Source organism: Humulus lupulus, chromosome 8, assembly GCF_963169125.1.
Source record: "Humulus lupulus chromosome 8, drHumLupu1.1, whole genome shotgun sequence".
NCBI lineage: Eukaryota > Viridiplantae > Streptophyta > Magnoliopsida > Rosales > Cannabaceae > Humulus > Humulus lupulus.
Window position 1 is genome coordinate 24107883 of NC_084800.1, and position 22539 is coordinate 24130421.

Genomic DNA, 22539 nt, shown 5'->3' on the forward strand with positions numbered 1-22539 from the left:
GGCAGCTGTAACGCCCTGGCTACCCCATAACAGTTACGGTGAACGGTGGACCGGAAATTTGACTCACTACCTGAGTCCTTTGGTCAAAAACGTGCTCTAAGTGTAATTAAGGCATAAAACCAATAAAAAGGAAATGGAGATTTTTATTACAAATTGCTCTACAGAGCTAAACAAAACATTTACAAGTGGTTCTCAGTACAAAATGGTCATTACTGTTTTAAATTTACAATCCCGCCGATCTAAGCGGCAAAAATAGGGTAAACCCCCTAGTTCCTCTGAGAACTCCTTGGCCGTGGTGGTCAAGCGGCCGCATATGTACGCATCACGACATCAGCTCTCCACTCAAGGCTAGGTGAGCTTTTCTTTCCCTTTACCTGCACCACATAGCACCCATGAGCCAAAGCCCAGCAAGAAAACATAATACTTTTCACAAACATTATCAAATGATTATCATTATAATCACACTGAACATAAAGCTTTCCAACAAGCGAGTGAGCTTCACATGATTCAAGAGGGAGAGCGGCTGCTAGGTAAGCCACTAGCCTCTAAGTGCTTATTTCATTCATTGACCCTCGAGGTCGGTCAGGCATTAATGCTCTTTGAGCCATTCAATGCTAATGGTCGATTAGATCTAATCTCCGTTGGCTTGCGTGATCCACGCTAAGACCGTTCTGGCTAATAAGTCAGCGCTAAGTGACCAGTGTCCAGTATCACCGCCAAACTTGACTAATCAGTCACAGCTTCACAGCTGGTACTAACACTTTTGCCAATTCTGAGTGACCAGTGTTCAGTATCACTGCCGAACTTGACTAATCAGTCACAGCTTCACAGCTGATACTAACACCTTTGCCAATTCTGACCAACGAGTCAGTGCAACGTGACCAGTGCCCAGTACCACTGCCGAACCTGACTCATAAGTCACAGCTTCACAGTTGATACTAGCACCTTTGCCAAACCTGACTAATAAGTCAGTGCTATGCACAAGTGAGCAACATATGCTCAACATTCTATATTCAATCCATGTCCATATTACACAACCAACATGCCTCATGAATATCCATGCATGTCACACTTGGGGTGCAGTTTTCTTACCTCGGGTCCGAGCTAGAACGAATAAAAGAGTGACCCTGAGAACGATCGATCTTTTGGTCCTTTAGCGGTTACCTGGTCATAACCAAATTATGGGATTCCATCAATAAAATGAATAATAAAAGGTTCCCAAACCAAAACCTAACCTCCGGGACATCAAACACTACTCAACCGGGTAGTAGGTTCAACCCCGAGGCCTTAGGTTTGAATTCCCATGCTTAAAAACACTTTTCTGCCCAAAATGCCCTGTTGGGTCGCGACCCTCCCCAGCTGCGCCGCGGCGCGCCTCCAAACAGAGGCGGCCACCCTCCTGACAGCCACCTTGGGCTGCGACTCACCTATGCCAGGCCGCGGCTCAATAAGCAAAAATGCCCAAAATTCAGCACGCACCAGCAAACATCCTCCTGCGTTTAACCTTAGAACCAACCCTTCAAACCAACTCAAAACCTCTTCCAAACACCCATTTAAACCTCCAAATATCACCCATAACTCTCCCCCATCATAACCCAAGTAAAACACCACAAGAACTCCCCTTGATTCCAACTTTCCACACCAAAATCAAGAGCTGAAATCTTAAAACGGAAACAGAGCATAACCAGAAAATCAATGGATAAAACTCACCTCAAACCTGGAATTGAACCCTCTCCAATGGCTGAACGAAGTCTAGAACCTCAGCCCCTTGATCTCCTAGCTTGATTCCACCCTTTGAGCTCAAAACACCAAAGAAGGAAAGAGGGAAATGGATGCACGGGAAGGAGAAAGTTCACTCTCTGTTTTTGCTCTATTTTGTACGGTTTCTACAGCCATCTAAAACCACATATATCCTAGCCAAATGACCTAAATGCCCCTAGGTCAAATAAAGCTTCTAAAACCACTTCAAGGGTAATTTTGGCATTTTCCACCTATTCCGTTAATCATAATTAACACTTCCCAATTCCCGCTAATCTCAATATTCTCAAACACCAATAGTTCACATCCCGTTATCCTTTAATGCCCGGTAACATTCTAATCATTAAAACACCCCGAGACTCACCCCGAGCCCCGAGCTTAAGCCTGTTATGACCAAACCGATAATTAACATTCCTTGATCGTCTCATGCCAAATGGCTCGAACAAACCCACATCATAATGTGGTCTCAAGATATATCAACAACATGCGTACAAATAATCAATTTACCCTCAACGGGCCAAATTACCATTACACCCATGTAATAAGAAATATGGACACACATGCATGCATTTCACATCATATCATAATATAATCAACATATACATGCATTTTATCAATTAATAACATAATTAAGCAAGTATGGCCCTCCCGGCCTACTGTTTACGCCGTTAAACACAACGGAGAATTTGGGGCATTACAGTAGCGAAGCCATAGTTCAAATACAGTAATAAGTAAGACATTTCTAAGATATTTGACCTTATTTTTATGTAAAGATTGTGATTTTTGTTATTATTTTAATATGCTTGAATTAAAATGTAGATATAGTCCATTGGCCCATATGTATATCCTTGAGTCTATAAATAAGACTCAAGTGACTCATTGAAATGGGGGAATAATTTGTATTCAGAGAGAATCAGTGTTTTCTTTACACAAACTTTTGTATCATTGGCCCATATGTATATCCTTGAGTCTATAAATAAGACTCAAGTGACTCATTGAAATGGGGGAATAATTTGTATTCAGAGAGAATCAGTGTTTTCTTTACACAAACTTTTGTATCATTTTCTGGAGCTTGTGAAACTCAGTAAACCCTAGTTTGCTGATCGCAGGTTTCATAATACATCAATAAAAACACTAAGTAGAAGTAGGTTATTACCAATATCTGGGGTCGAACCACTATAAATCCTGGTGTCGTTTACTTCTTGCATTCAACTTACAAATCTTTATCATTTTGGTGACTCTGTGTCGTTGGCTAAATCATCAGTCAACAGGCTGCATCAGCTCTGCGTTATGTATTGTGTTGCTGGTGTTAACCGAAATCTGGGCTTCTCCTCCTTGTCGCAACCACCTTGCTCCAATCAATAAGTGAGGTCTCCTTGGTAAAGCTCTCATCCATGTGCCATAATATTTTTCTATTTCTTCCACATGCATATTAAACAAACGATCCAGTAACGCTCAGTGTGGTCAATAATACCACAAATGAAACAAAATATTTGAGCCCTTTCATATTTAAACGATACCCAAAACCAATCACTTCCTGTTTTACGAATTTTTATTTTCCTTTTTAGAGGGACCTCTATGTTGATAGTCACTCTTACACGAAGATATTCCCTCCATACCCTTGTAAAGTTCTTTGGGTCAGATTCCACAAACGTGTCGATATAGTTCCCAACATCCCTTACGACCCTTTCAGACATGAAAACCAGGTTGTAAATCATGAAGTTGAACCCAAATGTCCTGTATACATAGCACCATCGTTCTTGGATTGTCCCCAACCTTCATTATTTTAAAAATTAACTGTGCTTTGTTAAAAGTCCATGGGATGCCGTCAATCCCTCTTTATATAGATCTTATGATAAAACTGAAAAATGTATAGATTAAGGTCCAGTTCATTGACATATAATCCCTTTTCTGAGCGCCACAAAGATGCCATCATGTGTTGCATTGCCATGAGATCGACTGCCTTTTAAGGGACAAATCACCCAACCAAACACCAGCGTGCATCCACACCAAATTCGACCTCATCAAACGTATCATATGATATACCAACCCTTTACTCCTCCTCCACATTAATATTTGCATAACATGATTCCAACTCTTGTATCAGATTACTACTGGATGCCATAGTGACTACGTACCAACATTATGCTCTGAAATAGGGCAAGACAAAACAACAATATACTGTGAAATCTGGCAGGACAAAACTACAAAAAAATAGAGAACAAAAACCATGTCAATATGACAAGACTTAAATTTAAGTATGTAAAAAGACTCAGATTATTATTCTCTTAATTTGAGTTTATGTTTTAAGTTGTATAACCCCATTGTTACTTATTCAAATCTTTAGTTATTCATTGTTTATTGAGAACAAACCACTTACCCCCAACAAATAGTACGAATAGATCGAACTCGGCGGTCTAGATTGACTCAAACAACATATAAACTATTTATTCAAAAGATATTCAGTCAATTGTGTAATTAGAAAAAATTAATTATGACTATTGATTTTGTAACGCCCTGAATAGCCAGGACCGCTACACTGTGTGTTTATAAAGTACCAGACTTGCTAATCAAGTCATTAAAGTAAAAGCGTGTACTGAAATAGTAAAGGAACTAGGATTAAAAGTGTTTTGGTCTCAAAAGTACGTTTTCATTACCAAACATTGTTTACGAACATGGGATCCCAAAATTGACAGTTTGAAAGCCATTTACAAAAGTTACAATGTTTAGATACATCGACTGGCCATACTAAGGCAAAAGTGAGCTGTTAGGTATTCTCTGTCCTGACACACTCCTCGACTGTGGTGATCGAACGGCTGGCTATGTACATTACACTTCGGAGCTCTCCACCTCAGGCCTGGTCCAGCTTGCCCTTGCCCTTACCTGCACCACGAAGCACCCGTGAGCCAAGGCTCAGCAAGAACACACATTAATAATAGAGCACGCACATTTCGCTGTCAAATCAATTTCTCATATAGCATCTCATAAACTCAAGCATATCAATAGTCAAGTGTCTCATATAATCAATAATCAAGTATTTCATTTACAAAGCATATCAGCTCATATAACACAATGCACAGATGATAACCAGGGCTAGCGCTCACAAGCTGCTCCCTCTGTTATCCTTTCATTTCTGGCTCCCAGTGGCCAAATCGCGTCCCATGCGCTAAATTCAAGAACGGTACTCTTAGACCGCTTATACGTGCCCCTTGGCATAATACCAACGATGACACAAACAATTCTCGGGAGCACTTAGTCCCATCACAATCATACATTCGGGTGCAGTGTTCTTACCTTTCAATTCACTAGTTTTCGATGTCACGACACCTTGAGCACGATCCCTCTCGAGCCCTAGCGCTTACCTAAACACAATCATGGTCAAAGTCAACATCAATCCTCCAGTTCAAAACCTAGCCCCGGGGCTAATCCCGAGCCCCCCGGGATGTCCTAGTTCCACCAAACAAGGTGGTGGAACCAAACCCCAAACCTTAGGTCAAAACCCTTGCAAAATACCCCAAAATCCCCTTCAGAAGGCAGGGTAGCGCTACAGCGCTCTTGGGAGGGCGCTATAGCGCTACAAACAGAACCAAAACCCTTCCAGCATATGGGCCTAGCGCTACAACGCCCAAAGGCTAGCGCTGTAGCGCTAGTCACAGGCAGCCCAACACCAAAATTTCCTTTGTGCGATTTCTCTCGAGCCAACCTCAACCAGACCTCTTCCAACTCTTACCCAAACTTAAAAACAACCTCATGACCACACTCCACTCATCCCAAGCACCCTAAACATCTAAACTCCAAGCACATGCAATCACAAACTCAAAATTCACCATAGCCACCTCCAAACTTCAGAACCTAACATAAACCAGCTGAACATCAGAACTAGAGTTTAGAATTCATACCTTTGATAGAATTTCGCCCACAAGCTAACCCTAGGCTCCCTTGGCTTGCTGCTCCTCAGCCCTAAGCTTGAATTCCCTAAAGTTTCATTCAATTCAACTCAAGTACCACAGCTTTAAACAAACCAGAAACAGAGAATGGATGAACTCTAGATTCTTACCTCAAGTATTGGTGAAACCCTGTTAAACCTCTGTCAACTCCTTAGTCATAGATCAAGGTTCTTGATGTTTGGTTATCCCAACTCTCCTCTAGGCTTTACTCCAGAAATTCTCCAGAAATAGGTGAAGGAAAGTGTAAACCGACTCAAGAAACTCTCTCTGTTTTCCCTCCTTCTTTTCCCTTCTTTTTCAGACCCTTTTGATATTCTATAAATCCCACTATCTTAAAACCTCAGTAATACCCTTCCTTAAAAGTCAAATGACCTTTATGCCCTCACAGCTAACTCTAATCCTTTAGTCCTCTTAAGGGTATTTTAGTCATTTTGCCTAATTTCCGCTACTTCCTCGAATGTCTCTATTATTTCCCGCTTAGTTCCCAATACCTTACTAATCACCAATAGCCTTCCTCAATGTTACAATAATCTCCAGCTTATCCACTAAATTCCCATTTACACCCCTGAGCTCACCCCGAGCCGGGTATAAATCCCCGCTATGACTTTCACGCTACTTTGCTCACTAGGATCGTCTCGATTCATAGATTACAGATATATCCACATAGTAATGTGGTCTCAACAATTATCACATATATTAAAGCAGTTATGCCCATAATGGCTAAAATTACGATTATGCCCTTCTAACCTAATCTGGGCCTATATGCACACTAACACACATAGTCATGCATCTCAAGTACTCAAGTAATCATATAACATGCTTAAATCATAATAATCACACATAATTCCCATCATGCCCTCCTGGCTTACTGATCAAGGCCCTTAAGCCCTATTAGTGATTTTGGGTCGTTACAGATTTAGTCACCCAAAATTTTATTAAATTGGGTAATAAATAGAGATGGATGGTGAGTAGATTAGGGGCTAAACTTTTTGTAGAAAACAAAAAAAACTCTCAAATAGAAAGAATCAAATACAACTAAAAAAATAGACATATGCCATTTCTTTTGGGCCGAACGACTATAACCCAGGCTTGTTATTTAATGGGAATTTTACAATTATATACACAAAATCTAAACTATTTACAAAAATACATTCAACCAAATTATTTACATAAATACTAGTGTCACGTCAGCATAACATACAAAATTTTGAAAAAATTGGGAAATCCCGCTTCTCGATTGTAATGACCCAACTATTCTAGACTTTTGGACCATTAACGAAAACTATACATACTAATCCTTAATAAAACTTACAAGTGAAAATACCATAACTTTATTAAGAAACTTGTAAAAATAAGAGTTAAACTTACATAAAATCTCAAGTAGGATATGAGATCCCATTGTTTTAAAATCAAAACATGACATAATTAAAAAGAGATTTACATAACAAAATGCGGAAAGATACATGTAAAAACCATAAGAAACAAAACTACATCCTCGAATCGAAACGCTCGACTCTTGAATCCATTCCACCTCAATACACATTCTCTAAGCTTCCAAGAACCTTCCCAGCCACTAAGACCTATTTTCCTGCAAATATAAACAAAAAGGAATGAGCCTAATGCCCAACAAGGAAAATCTAACATATAGCCATATACATAAAAATTCATAGTGCAACATAAAAAAACATACCATAACACATATATCACATACATACTATAATGACCATTATTACTTGGGGTCCCATAGACTAAACAAGTCATATGCCCATTAGATTAGTGGGGTCCTACTAGCTAAGCAGGTCATATACCCATAATCTATTTGGGGCTTGTTAGTCATATGGGTCATATGCCCAAGCCTACAAACATACATATTATAACACTTATTATAACATAAGAAACATAAGATAACATATAAAACATATAACATATGAATTTCTATCCTATTTTCCTTACCAAAATTACGGGGATATAAGGACAGAATAGGGACTTTGGAACACTCCTAAAAACCATTTGTGAAAGGGTGAGTCTATTGATATTGAAGAAAAAGGGATGAAAGAGATGAATGAACTATACATATTAAAACATACTTACCAAAAACCTTGTGCTTAAGAACTTGGATTTCCTAACCAAGAATAGGAATAATGTTAGAAGGCTGAGTAGAAGACTATGAGAACTTTAAAGAAAATAAAATAATATCAATGAACTAGAGTGTGGAAATACCTTGAACACTTGTAAGACCAATCTAAACCTTGAACCGAAATGCTATAAGACCTTACTTCCCAAGTGTTTGGTAAGCTTATAGTGATCAAGCTTATAATCCCCAACCCAAGTGTTTACACTCTCACAATAACCTAGCAACTTGCAGCCTTGAACTTAGCTTGATGAATGAATGAAAAATGTTTGGTGCTAAGTCCTATTTATAGAGTTCTAAGAATAAAAATCTTCTTTTTGGCTTTGAATAAAAATAATAAATTTAATTGAAAATATTTGAATATCCTTCAGGCAAAGGCTTAGGAATTTTTCAAAATTTTCAGAGAGATTTAAGGATTCAAAGCTTGATTTTAAAATAATAAAAACAAATAGAATCCTAACTTCTAACTCCCTAAATCTCGTAACTCTAAACTCCCCTTCAGTAAAATCAACATATCTGAAGTTGTAGAACTTCGATTTGGACTCTCTTTATACCGTTAGAAAGCTCATTAAATTATCTACAACTTTTAAGAAATACTATTTTTCAAAATTCCTAATATAACTGGGTCAAAAATAGGTTGGAAGTTACCGTACCCTAAAGTTACGAAAAATCTATTTAATTATCTAAATATCAACCTAATCCACAAATAAATAAAATTGTGATAAATGTCATGCTCCTATCAGATTTTGGTGAAGACTAAGTCTTATAATTCTTTTATTTTATCATTAAAATAATAATTTCTTAATAATCATACATATGATAAGTGTTACTATCTTATTGGATCTATCTAAACCTTATAATATAATAAATATCACCATCAATATCAGTCATATTAATCAAACTTTAGGTTAAAATTAATATTCTTAAACTATAGGTTAAACTTAGAAAATCTACAAGTGTTACTATGAGTGTCCAAATAAATCCCGGTCTGAACAAAAAATCCACAGTTATAAAGATAATACTACTACTATTACTAGCTATTACTACTACTACTACTATCTAACTAGCTAAGTAAATTCTGGGACTCTACATCGATTTTTTTTGTTTTTTCTGGATTGTAAAAATTATCTTTTAGTTGCTTACGATGTCGATAAGATACCAATTGGTAACTTTTTTTTTATTAAAATCTTTATTTATAGATCATATTATTTCACTACCTTTTAGATACATCTAAAACTCATTTGTAGTCATCTTAATATACCAATTAGTTATTTTTATGTTATATTATGGTATCTTATTATTTAAGATACATTTTTGTAAGATTATTTTAGAAACTAATGAGTTGTCATATAGCACAATAAGTTATCTATAGTTTATTAATAAAAATTAATTTAGTATACTACATGGTAACTTTTAATAGACTTTTTAGTCACCCATGTAATTTACATGTCTTATTATTTTAAATACTTTTATGTTACAATCAAGTCTGTATTAGAAACTAATTAGTTATTATATAGTATACAAAATTACTCCTATAATTCTAAGTTATCATAGTAGCTTATTAGAAAATGATACTATTTAGTATACTGCATAGTTACTTTTAAAAGCTACATTTTCGTTGCTTTTAAAATCATTTAAGATACCACTTGATTATATTTTGATATATGACTAAATTGTTTAGTATGCCACAAATTTCAAGTAACCAACAAACTTAGTCAGTTACCAAAGAAAGTATTCTTATGTTCTATTTAAAAGTTACCAAACAATATCCTAAAGAGTATGTTTAAAAAAATTACTTGAAATATTTCTAAAATAACCTTAAAATTGTTTAGAATACCATATATTATTTTTTTAATATAAAATAAGAATAAAATTTTTTGTTAAGTTTAAAGTTTAGTTTTGGTTAATAAAATATGAAAAACAAACTAAAAAGTTATTTTTTATTATGGTGATCTTCTCCGACAACGGTGAAAAAGTATATGCTTCTCCCATATCAAAATGATCACTTTGAAGAGTAGGTCGCAAAGTACCAGTCTTGAGCCCAACTGACTAGCAGTGTGGCTGGAAAAGATTGTTGAAATTAAAAAAAAGAGAGAAAAATAAAGAAACATTAAAAAAAAACTGTACTTGAACTTTATGCACCGTGTACTTGTATATATAGATAATATAAGACAAATTTAATTTATATACAAAAATGGTATAGTTGTAAATATTTTTATACAAGTTATTTTTGTAAATAATTTGACAAAAATAGTACACGATGTAAAGTTCTCTTATTTAATACATCTTCATTACTTAAACACAAACATATATTAAAGATTCAACAAATTCTCTATTTCTTTATGATTAATGAGATTCACCGCTAAGAAAGTAGGGCTGAGCATAAAATCCGAAAAACTGAAAAAACCGTGTACACCGACCTACCGAACACCGAAAAAACCAAAACCATTTAAACCGAAAACCGAAAAAACCGCCGACGGTGCAAACCGCCACTGTTCGGTCGGTTTGGAAAATTTGGGTGAACCGACCAAAAAAACCGAAACCGACCGAACACAATAAAATAATAATATAATATTATATAATTATTAATTATTAAAATTTTTAATAAAAAAAAAAACTTAAGGCACTTGTAAATGTAATTATGTTCTATATATTTATGTTTTAAAAACATACAAAAATGGATTCTAACAATCCAAAATTTTTAATTTTTTAACTAAAACTTTCAAAAAATAAATAAATAAATAATCAATTCGGTTTGGTCGGTTTAATCGACCAAACCGCGGTCCAAAACGGTTGGTTTTTTTTTAAACTGGTTTGGTTCGGTCGGTTTTCGGATTGCACCAATCCGAACCGAAAACCGAATTCTTGATTTTTTTGTGTGAAAAAACCGCCCAAACCGACCGATACTCACCCCTACAAGAAAGTACTTTTGCAAATAAGATTTTCGACATTCTTCCAAATATTAATGTTGAATTATTAAAATTCAACCAAGAGGGATCAAAGGTTGGTTGTCATAAAAAATAGAGCATATGTTACTAACAAATTTGTAAGGTAACCAAAGAGTTTATTGTCTCTCTATTGTTCAGTGACTATTTCACACAGATGCATTTGCCAAAATCTATTAATTTTAATATTAAATTATTCATTTTAATTTGATTTTTTTAAGATATTTATGTTAGATGATTAATTGAAAGGGCTAATTAGTAGGATAATTATTTTAGATTTCAAAGTATAGATTAATACTTTATAAATTTAATTATTTTTAAATATTATTTGTTGTAGTTTCGATTTAAAAGTATATAATTGTTAGGTTTTTTAATATTGTATAAATTTAATTATTTCAAATATATTATTTACATTTACAATTAAGTTGTCAGAGCATCTTCTTTTTGCTAAAAAGTAACTTATTTTGTATTTTCGGTATAATTATAGATTGGGCCTTTCGGACAGCCCAGGAAAAGTCGGTACTGGAAAGTCCACATGGATCATCCACGTGATCACATCACATCACATCACGTGCCATCGCCATTTCATTTCTAACCCAATCGCGTCTTTCTGATCTCTACACTCTTTCTCTCTCTCGGCAGTGACTGAGAGAAACCCCCCAAACCCTAGAAACTACAAACCACTCTTCGCAAGCTCTGCATAGAGTCTCTTGTGGTATATTCACTATGTGGAACAGCGGCCAGATTGTGCCGCCGGGAACGGGCGGCTCGGCCATTCCGCCGCCTCCCGCTGCCCAACCCTCTTACACGGTTTTGCCAACTCCGGCGGAAGCTGAGGCTAAGCTTGAGGAGAAAGCTAGGAAATGGCAACAGCTTAATTCGAAACGATATAGCGACAAGAGAAAGTTTGGATTCGTTGAGACGCAGAAGGAGGATATGCCTCCTGAGCACGTTAGGAAGATCATTAGGTGAGTGAGCTTCTTTTGGTCTTGTGTTTCGTTTGAACTTCAATTAGGTTAAGAAATGAAGTAGAAATATTAAGTTTAGGAAGATCATTAGGTGAGTGAACTTCTGATCATGTGTTTCGTTTGAACTTCGATTTGGTTACGAAATGAAGTAGAAGTGCCAAATCACATAGAATGAAATATGATTATGCCTCCCTCAAATTTTAATGTTTGAGGATTTTCTCAATGAAATTGTTGTCAGAACTTCATTAGAAGAACCCAAAATTTGATTTTTAATTATTCTATGTGGTTTGTTGTAGAGTTTAGTTTCTCCAAGATTTTGAAACTGTTGTCGATTTTTATTTAAGCAAATTTAAAAGATGAACTTGTTGTAACTCACAGAGATCATGGGGACATGTCGTCGAAAAAGTATCGTCATGATAAGCGAGTATATCTTGGAGCACTCAAATTTATTCCTCACGCAGTTTATAAGCTCCTTGAAAATATGCCAATGCCCTGGGAGCAGGTATGCATTCTGCATAACTTAACATGTTGTATGCTCTTAGTTTTGGTTACGCCAGTCTCGTGATTTGTTTTAATGAATTTTGTGATTACAGGTCAGAGATGTGAAAGTTTTGTACCATATAACTGGGGCAATCACGTTTGTGAATGAAATTCCATGGGTTGTTGAACCCATATACCTGGCTCAGGTTTGGTGTTTCTTCTCAATTTTCTTCTATCTTTCCACTGCTACATGTTGGGTTATTGTTTTTTCTAAGAAAGGGTATTCAGTGTATTTTACTATTTGAGTTATTTTTTATGCTAATCAATGCATGTCTTGTTTACTTCTTGACAGTGGGGTTCAATGTGGATCATGATGAGAAGGGAGAAAAGAGACCGTAGGCATTTCAAGAGAATGCGGTTTCCACCATTTGATGATGAGGAACCTCCTCTGGATTATGCAGATAATTTACTGGACGTAGATCCTCTTGAGCCAATTCAGCTAGAGCTAGATGAAGAAGAAGATTCTGCTGTTTATACTTGGTTTTACGACCATAGGCCTCTTGTTAAAACAAAACTCATTAATGGCCCTAGTTATCGAAAATGGCATCTTTCTCTTCCAATCATGGCAACTCTTCATCGGCTTGCAGGACAACTACTTTCAGATCTGATTGACCGCAATTACTTCTACTTGTTTGACATGGAGTCTTTTTTCACAGCCAAAGCATTGAATATGTGCATACCTGGTTAGTTTAGTGTCCAGTTTTTGCCTTTTATTGAAATATATAGGTACTATAAACCCTGCAAATTCTGGATAATTGTTGCAGTTTTAACATTATTTTGTTGTACTAATGCAGGTGGCCCAAAATTTGAGCCCTTGTATCGAGACATGGAAAAAGGTGATGAGGACTGGAATGAGTTCAATGACATTAACAAGCTCATTATCCGGTCACCTCTCAGGACAGAGTACAGAATTGCATTCCCTCATCTTTATAACAACAGGCCCAGGAAGGTAAAGCTTGGGGTTTACCACACTCCCATGGTTATGTACATAAAAACTGAGGATCCTGATTTACCTGCATTTTACTATGATCCTTTGATACACCCAATACCCAGCACTAACAAGGACCGGCGAGAAAAGAAAGTATATGATGATGAGGACGAAGATGATCTTATTTTACCAGAAGGGGTAGAGCCCTTGCTGAAAGATACTCAGCTTTACACTGACACCACAGCTGCAGGCGTTTCCCTTCTATTTGCTCCACGACCTTTTAACATGAGATCTGGTAGGATGCGTCGGGCAGAAGATATACCTCTTGTATCAGAGTGGTATAAAGAGCATTGGTAAGAGTTGATTTATTATTTTTTTTCTTTTGAATACAGATCAAATGACATTTAGCTAATGTTGGATGTTGGTCTGATTTTTTTTTCCTTCTGTATTTGCATTTTCAGCCCTCCTTCATATCCTGTTAAAGTGCGGGTCAGTTACCAGAAATTATTAAAATGTTTTGTGTTGAATGAGTTGCATCATAGACCACCCAAGGCCCAAAAGAAGAAGCATTTGTTTCGGTCTCTGCAAGCTACAAAGTTTTTCCAAACCACCGAACTTGACTGGGCTGAAGCAGGTCTTCAAGTTTGTAAGCAAGGGTATAACATGCTGAATCTCTTGATACACAGGAAAAATTTGAACTATCTTCATCTTGATTATAATTTCAATTTGAAGCCTGTCAAAACTCTGACAACAAAAGAACGTAAGAAATCTCGGTTTGGCAATGCTTTCCATCTTTGTCGTGAAATCTTAAGGTTGACAAAACTTGTAGTTGATGCTAATATTCAGTTTCGGCTGGGTAATGTGGACGCCTTCCAATTGGCTGATGGCCTGCAGTACACATTTTCTCATGTTGGTCAGTTAACTGGTATGTACCGTTACAAGTACAGGCTTATGCGACAAATTAGAATGTGCAAAGACTTGAAGCACTTAATATACTATCGGTTCAATACTGGGCCAGTGGGGAAAGGGCCTGGATGTGGATTTTGGGCACCAATGTGGAGAGTGTGGTTGTTCTTCCTTCGTGGGATAGTACCTCTTTTGGAACGGTGGTTAGGGAATTTACTTGCACGACAATTTGAAGGGCGTCACTCAAAGGGGGTGGCTAAAACTGTAACTAAGCAGCGTGTTGAGAGCCATTTTGACTTGGAGCTTCGAGCTGCTGTCATGCATGATGTTCTTGATGCCATGCCAGGTAAATCTCTTCTAATTACATTTTTATTTTGTCTTGCAACAGTGCTTACTATGGCTGCTTTGTACATTGCTTTTCTTATGTGAACTATGTGTTTCTGTTGTTATAAATTTTATTTATTATTGACAGAGGGAATTAAACAAAACAAAGCGAGAACTATATTGCAACATCTAAGTGAGGCTTGGCGCTGTTGGAAAGCAAATATTCCTTGGAAGGTAATATACTTGGCTTCATTTATTTATGTGTATATTCTGTTAATATTCATAAATAAGTTACATTACTTTTGCTTGCCTATCATATTTCTAACTGCAATAACCTGTAGGTTCCTGGTTTGCCTGTTCCTATTGAGAATATGATTCTTCGTTACGTGAAGTCTAAGGCAGACTGGTGGACAAATGTTGCTCATTACAATCGTGAGCGTATAAGAAGAGGTGCAACAGTTGATAAGACAGTTTGTAGAAAGAATCTGGGAAGATTGACTCGCCTTTGGCTAAAGGCCGAGCAGGTATTTAATTTTCAATAAATACAAAGTGGTATTCCTACTAGTGCTGCATTACTTTTGCCTATGCTAGCAAAGGATACCAATTTACTATATCTTCTGACTCTTTTAACTTCCAACCCACTTCAGGAACGTCAACACAATTATTTGAAGGATGGTCCTTATGTCACACCAGAAGAAGCAGTCGCCATATATACAACAACTGTGCATTGGTTGGAATCAAGAAAGTTCACTCCCATTCCATTCCCTCCATTGTCGTACAAGCATGACACAAAGCTACTTATTCTTGCCCTGGAGAGGTTAAAGGAATCATATAGTGTGGCTGTTAGATTAAACCAAGTTCAAAGAGAAGAACTTGGTCTCATTGAACAAGCGTATGATAACCCACATGAAGCATTATCACGAATTAAGCGTCATTTGCTTACTCAACGTGCCTTCAAAGAAGTAAGTTTGTTTTTGTTAAAATGAGGAACAATTTGATTTTGACCTTAAGATTCCTGGTTGTTGTATAATATTTTGACTAAATATCTTGTATTTGGCAGGTTGGAATTGAGTTCATGGATTTATACAGTTATCTTATTCCAGTTTATGAGATTGAGCCACTTGAAAAGATTACAGATGCATATCTTGACCAGTATTTATGGTATGAAGGTGATAAGCGTCATCTCTTCCCGAACTGGATTAAGCCTGCAGATTCAGAGCCACCCCCACTTCTGGTTTATAAATGGTGTCAAGGCATCAACAACTTGCAAGACGTATGGGATACAGGTGATGGGCAGTGCGTAGTGATGCTTCAGACAAAGTTTGAGAAGTTCTTTGAGAAGATTGACTTGACTATGCTGAACAGGTAAATGTGATTCAAAATTTCTTAGTAAACATCTGATGGTCTCACAAATTTTGAATTAACATGTTATAACAAACTATTGCAGGCTTCTACGTTTGGTTCTTGACCACAATATTGCTGATTATGTCACTGCTAAGAATAATGTGGTATTGTCTTACAAGGACATGAGTCATACAAATTCTTATGGCCTTATACGTGGTCTCCAATTTGCATCCTTTGTTGTGCAATATTACGGACTTGTGCTGGATCTGTTGCTTCTGGGTTTGACTCGTGCCAGTGAAATTGCTGGTCCACCCCAGATGCCCAATGAGTTCATCACCTACTGGGACACTAAAGTTGAAACAAGGCATCCTATTCGGTTATACTCTCGGTACATAGACAGGGTGCATATATTGTTCCGCTTTACTCATGAAGAGGCTCGAGACCTTATCCAGAGATATCTTACTGAACATCCAGATCCCAACAATGAAAATATGGTAGGATATAATAATAAAAAGTGTTGGCCAAGAGATGCCAGAATGAGACTTATGAAGCATGATGGTAAGTAGTTTTCTGAAATCGTCTTGTTATTTATATTATCATAGACAATTGAATTTCTGTGAGGAGATGGGTGAGATTTAGATCTTTCTTCTCTTTTGATTCTGTAACTAATCTTATTTACTTTTGTTCAGTCAATCTGGGGAGGAGTGTCTTCTGGGACATGAAGAATCGTCTTCCTCGAAGTATCACAACTTTGGAGTGGGAGAACAGTTTTGTTTCTGTGTATAGCAAGGACAATCCAAACCTTCTCTTCAGCATGTACAGCGTCTCACTTGCTTCAGCTGGATATTTATTAGTTTTTGTTCAATTGTATTTGATTTTTGCACGTGTCTTTGTTCTTTTAATATTAAATCTTTGCTTGAGACCAGGCCATCTGCACCTAGTTTGTCTTGCTTATGTTATGCTATGAAAGATGTATGATTTGTTTCCTTGAATCTGTAGGTGTGGGTTTGAAGTCAGGATTCTTCCTAAAATTAGAATGACTCAGGAAGCATTCAGCAATACAAGAGATGGAGTTTGGAATTTGCAGAATGAGCAGACAAAAGAAAGAACGGCAGTTGCTTTCTTACGGGTTGATGATGAACACATGAAGGTGTTTGAGAATCGTGTTAGACAGATTCTTATGTCTTCAGGGTCAACAACGTTTACAAAAATTGTCAACAAATGGAATACCGCTCTTATTGGTATTATTATTATTTTTTTCTTTTATCTACTTGAGCTTTATTCTATACCACTACATTTTCAGTCTTACTCTATTAATTATCTTTGTTTATTGACTTTGATTTTTTCATCTATAGGTCTGATGACTTACTTCCGTGAAGCAACTGTGCATACCCAAGAGTTGTTGGATCTGCTTGTCAAATGTGAGAATAAGATTCAGACCCGTATCAAGATCGGGTTGAACTCAAAAATGCCTAGCAGGTATATTTTTTTTAATGCATTACTTGGTTTTATTTAGAAGTATTTATATTTTAACTTAAATGTTGGTTTTTGTGTTCAGATTCCCTCCTGTGATCTTTTACACACCAAAAGAAATTGGAGGACTTGGCATGTTGAGTATGGGTCACATACTGATTCCACAGAGTGACCTCAGATACAGCCAGCAGACTGATGTTGGGGTGACCCATTTTAGGAGTGGAATGAGTCATGAAGAGGACCAGCTGATTCCTAATCTTTACCGTTATATTCAGGTAAGTCTCATTTCATATGCCACCATATACCTCGTTCTTATTTTCTGTTTGTGTCCTCACCAAACTGTTTTCTTGACAGCCCTGGGAAAGTGAGTTTATAGATTCACAGCGTGTTTGGGCAGAATATGCATTGAAGAGGCAGGAAGCTCAGGCACAAAATAGGCGTCTAACCCTTGAAGATTTGGAGGTGGGTGTTATGAGTCTTATGAGTTTCCCTCTTGCTGTTTTGTTTGGAATTAAATAGGATTTTTTTTAAAGGCAATTAAATAAGAAATTACTAAGTAGTTTTTGAGCACCTGTATAAACTGCTGATTCCATTGAGTTTAATTGACAGGATTCTTGGGATAGAGGAATTCCTCGAATAAATACGCTGTTTCAGAAGGATAGACACACTCTGGCATATGATAAAGGTTGGAGAGTTCGTACAGATTTCAAGCAATACCAAGTCCTGAAGCAAAACCCTTTCTGGTGGACTCATCAGAGGCATGACGGGAAACTATGGAACTTGAACAACTACAGAACAGATGTTATTCAAGCTCTTGGAGGTGTAGAAGGAATTCTTGAGCACACGTTGTTCAAAGGAACATAGTAAGTTTATTATCTCACGCCCAAATTATTTGCCATTCTTGGGATCACTTTTGTAATTCTTGACATAAAATATTGTTTTGAGGATATGCTACACTTTCTTGATGTACTTAATTTTGTTGGTTCGCAGGCGTGAAAAAACATTGAATAATATATCACTGATATGTAGCCAAAGGGTCATAAAAACAAGAGGAAAATATACTGTAGCTGAAAGTACATTTGACATATTAACTATTAGTTGTAAAATACTAATGGAAAGGAAACTGAAAGATGTATGTAGCCAAAGGGTCATAAAAACAAGAGGAAAATATACTGTAGCTGAAAGTACATTTGACATATTAACTATTGGTTGTAAAATACTAATGGAAAGGAAACTGAAAGATGTGTGATTATACACTTATACTTGGCTTGTTTGTAACAGGTTTGTTGTGGTCAATGCAATATGTAAAACTGATAATAGATAAATTTCAGTGTCACTTCAAGTATATTTATTTAATCAAGATTCATATATAGATGTACAACTGAATTGTCTTTTGTAATTACAGTTTTCCAACCTGGGAAGGTCTCTTTTGGGAGAAGGCTTCTGGTTTTGAGGAGTCCATGAAGTACAAAAAGTTGACTAATGCACAGAGATCTGGTCTCAACCAAATCCCAAACCGTAGATTTACCCTTTGGTGGTCACCAACAATAAATCGGGCCAATGTTTACGTTGGTTTTCAAGTGCAATTGGACTTAACTGGAATTTTCATGCATGGGAAGATCCCCACTTTGAAGATTTCATTGATTCAGATATTCCGTGCTCACTTGTGGCAGAAGATTCATGAGAGTGTTGTCATGGATCTTTGTCAGGTTTTAGATCAGGAGCTGGATGCCTTGGAAATTGAAACTGTGCAAAAGGAAACTATTCATCCAAGGAAGAGTTACAAAATGAACAGTTCTTGTGCTGACATTCTTCTCTTTGCAGCCCATAGATGGCCAATGTCAAAACCTAGTCTTGTCGCTGAGCCAAAGGATGTTTTTGATCAGAAGGCCAGCAATAAGTACTGGATAGATGTACAACTTCGCTGGGGAGATTATGATTCTCATGATATCGAGCGTTACACAAGGGCCAAGTTCATGGATTACACAACTGACAACATGTCTATTTATCCTTCTCCTACTGGTATGGATCTTCCTCTTCTTGTTCTCCCTTGATCCTTGTATATATGTTCAGCTAATGATCATTGTTAAATCTTTCAGGTGTGATGATTGGTCTTGACTTGGCATATAATCTGCACTCTGCGTTTGGTAACTGGTTTCCTGGGTCAAAACCACTCATCCAGCAAGCAATGAACAAAATCATGAAGGTAATTTAGACTTATAATCCTCTGTTAGTATTTTTGTAAGCTTGTTTTGGAGTTGGTGATTAGAATATGCATTGAGCCTATCCTGTTTCTTATGCAGTCGAATCCTGCTTTATATGTGTTGAGGGAGCGTATAAGAAAGGGTTTGCAATTGTATTCTTCAGAGCCTACCGAACCGTACTTGTCCTCACAAAACTATGGTGAGATCTTTAGCAATCAGATTATATGGTTTGTGGATGATACAAATGTGTATCGTGTCACAATTCACAAGACATTTGAAGGAAATCTCACAACAAAACCCATTAATGGTGCTATTTTTATATTCAATCCAAGGACTGGACAGCTGTTCTTGAAGGTTTGTTTTTCATCTTGTGGTAATGATATTACTCTTAAAGAGGTTCTGCGTTTGGTCTCATGACATTGTTTTTTGTAGGTCATCCACACTAGTGTATGGGCGGGTCAAAAACGTCTAGGTCAGCTGGCCAAGTGGAAAACAGCAGAAGAAGTTGCTGCTCTTGTTCGTTCTTTGCCAGTTGAAGAGCAGCCGAAGCAAATTATTGTGACTCGTAAAGGAATGCTTGATCCTTTAGAGGTTCACTTGCTTGATTTTCCTAACATTGTTATAAAAGGAAGTGAACTGCAGCTTCCATTCCAAGCTTGCTTGAAGATTGAGAAATTCGGTGATCTTATCTTAAAGGCAACTGAACCACAGATGGTTCTTTTTAACATCTATGATGATTGGTTGAAGAGTATTTCGTCTTACACTGCATTCTCCCGACTCATTTTGATTTTAAGAGCACTTCATGTGAACAATGAGAAGGCGAAGATGTTACTGAAGCCTGACAAAACAATTGTTACAGAGGCACACCACATATGGCCTTCTCTCACTGATGATCAATGGATGAAGGTATTTTATAATTTTTTTTTCTTTTTTCGGGTTATTATTAAAGTTATCTTTTATCTGAATATTATTTTTCATGGAGCAGGCGCTTTGCTAGAATTATCTTATGTCACGTAGATTGTTAGTGTTTAATGTTTGTAGTAATGTAACTTGTGTTCCCTGAAATATGAGTTGCAATTTTTAAGCTGTATTGACGTCTTGCGTGGCTCAGGTCGAGGTTGCTTTAAGGGATCTCATACTGTCAGACTACGCCAAGAAGAACAATGTGAATACTTCAGCCCTTACACAGTCTGAGATTCGTGATATCATACTTGGTGCTGAAATTACTCCACCTTCTCAACAAAGGCAGCAGATAGCAGAGATTGAAAAACAAGTAAGTGGTCCTTTTTATTCCTTTTTTCTTTCTCAAAGTGGTTGTAGACTGGATTTGTTGAATTGATTAACATTAACTGATTTTTTTTGGTTGCTAATTTGGTTTAACAGGCAAAAGAAGCAAGTCAGCTGACAGCAGTGACAACAAGGACAACAAATGTTCACGGTGATGAGCTCATAGTCACCACTACAAGTCCCTACGAACAATCTGCTTTTGGCTCTAAAACTGACTGGCGTGTGAGGGCAATATCAGCTACAAATCTTTACCTCCGTGTCAATCACATTTATGTGAATTCAGAGGATATAAAGGTACAAGTCTTCTCTAAAGCATTACAAGACTAACTGTTTGGGTTCCTTTTCTCTATTTGCTAACATTGGTGCCTAAATGACGTTTTCAGGAAACAGGGTATACTTACATTATGCCAAAGAACATCTTGAAAAAATTTATTTGCATAGCAGATTTGCGTACTCAAATTGCTGGATACTTGTACGGTGTAAGCCCACCTGACAACCCTCAGGTCAAGGAAATTCGTTGCATCGCCATGCCTCCACAGTGGGGTACTCACCAGCAAGTTCACCTTCCCTCTCAGCTCCCAGAGCATGATTTCCTAAATGATTTGGAGCCTTTGGGATGGATGCACACACAACCAAATGAACTTCCTCAGCTATCCCCACAGGTTCTTTACTTGTTCCATCTTTTTAGCTCGTCTTTCTTGCAGTATGTGGTTGAGAATTATAGAAAAATAACATTCATTTGTTTTCATTGTGCAGGATCTTACTTCCCATGCTAAGGTCCTTGAGAACAACAAGCAATGGGATGGGGAGAAGTGCATTATTTTGACATGCAGTTTCACGCCAGGTTCCTGTTCCTTGACTGCCTACAAGCTTACTCCATCTGGATATGAGTGGGGACGGGTCAACAAGGACACTGGAAGCAATCCTCACGGGTACCTTCCAACTCACTACGAGAAGGTCCAGATGCTTCTCAGTGACCGCTTCCTTGGATTCTATATGGTAAAGCTATTCTCTTTCTAATGGGTCTTGCTCTTATTTAGTGCTTACTGTGTAATGTGTACGTATTTCATTTGTCTTTGGTTAAAAGTCCAACAAGGACACCAAGGGACACGAAGCTAATATCTTTATTTTGTGGTCCTTTGTTTTCAGGTCCCAGATACTGGTCCATGGAATTACAACTTCATGGGGGTTAAGCATACGCCCAGCATGAAGTTTGGTGTCAAACTTGGGACGCCGAGGGAGTACTATCACGAGGACCACAGGCCAACCCATTTCCTGGAATTCAGCAACTTAGAGGAGGGTGATATAGCTGAGGGAGATCGTGAGGATACATTCTCGTGAAGTAATTAATAATTTTTACAATATTAAGCTTTTTACGCCAAAATCTAATTTCATTTCAGCAGACTCGTAGCCCTTTTGTAACATTAGATTCGAAAGCTCGTTTCACTAGTGGTGATACATTTTTGTTGTAGCTGTTGTGACGTTTTTGACATATTTGTAAAGTTTGTTTAATACTTAGCTTTCAAATTTTGTAAATATACGATGCTCTAGAAGCCAATTTTACGTCTTGCAGTCAAGTTCTGGGATATTTAAAGTGAAAAAGTAGATTCTTTTAAAAGTAATAAAATTAATGGCATGAGCAGAGCATAGCAAATCATAAGTTATTTTATTATTTTTTCAAGAACTGGATTCTACATTTTTAACATCACAACGACGTGTTGAGTCGTATTACTAGCCCTTCAACTAGTTTCATTTTACACACCATAATCTATGGTCTCCTCGTC

The 22539-nt window shown here is 37.1% G+C and overlaps 1 protein-coding gene across 1 annotated transcript; it reads left to right on the forward strand.

Moving 5' to 3' along the window:
* Positions 1-11399: 11399 nt before the first annotated feature.
* LOC133796402 (pre-mRNA-processing-splicing factor 8A) lies at positions 11400-22332 on the forward strand. The gene is made up of 26 exons (XM_062233895.1): positions 11400-11749; positions 12128-12251; positions 12343-12435; positions 12582-12972; positions 13084-13570; positions 13679-14469; positions 14596-14681; positions 14789-14971; positions 15095-15409; positions 15508-15812; positions 15895-16349; positions 16481-16607; positions 16791-17032; positions 17147-17270; positions 17350-17539; positions 17619-17726; positions 17874-18127; positions 18670-19286; positions 19364-19470; positions 19568-19822; positions 19901-20374; positions 20580-20741; positions 20852-21049; positions 21139-21417; positions 21512-21754; positions 21905-22332. The coding sequence occupies exons 1-26, from the start codon at positions 11508-11510 to the stop codon at positions 22094-22096; spliced, it is 7044 nt and encodes a 2347-aa protein (XP_062089879.1). The 5' UTR covers positions 11400-11507; the 3' UTR covers positions 22097-22332.
* The last annotated feature ends 207 nt before the right edge of the window (positions 22333-22539 follow it).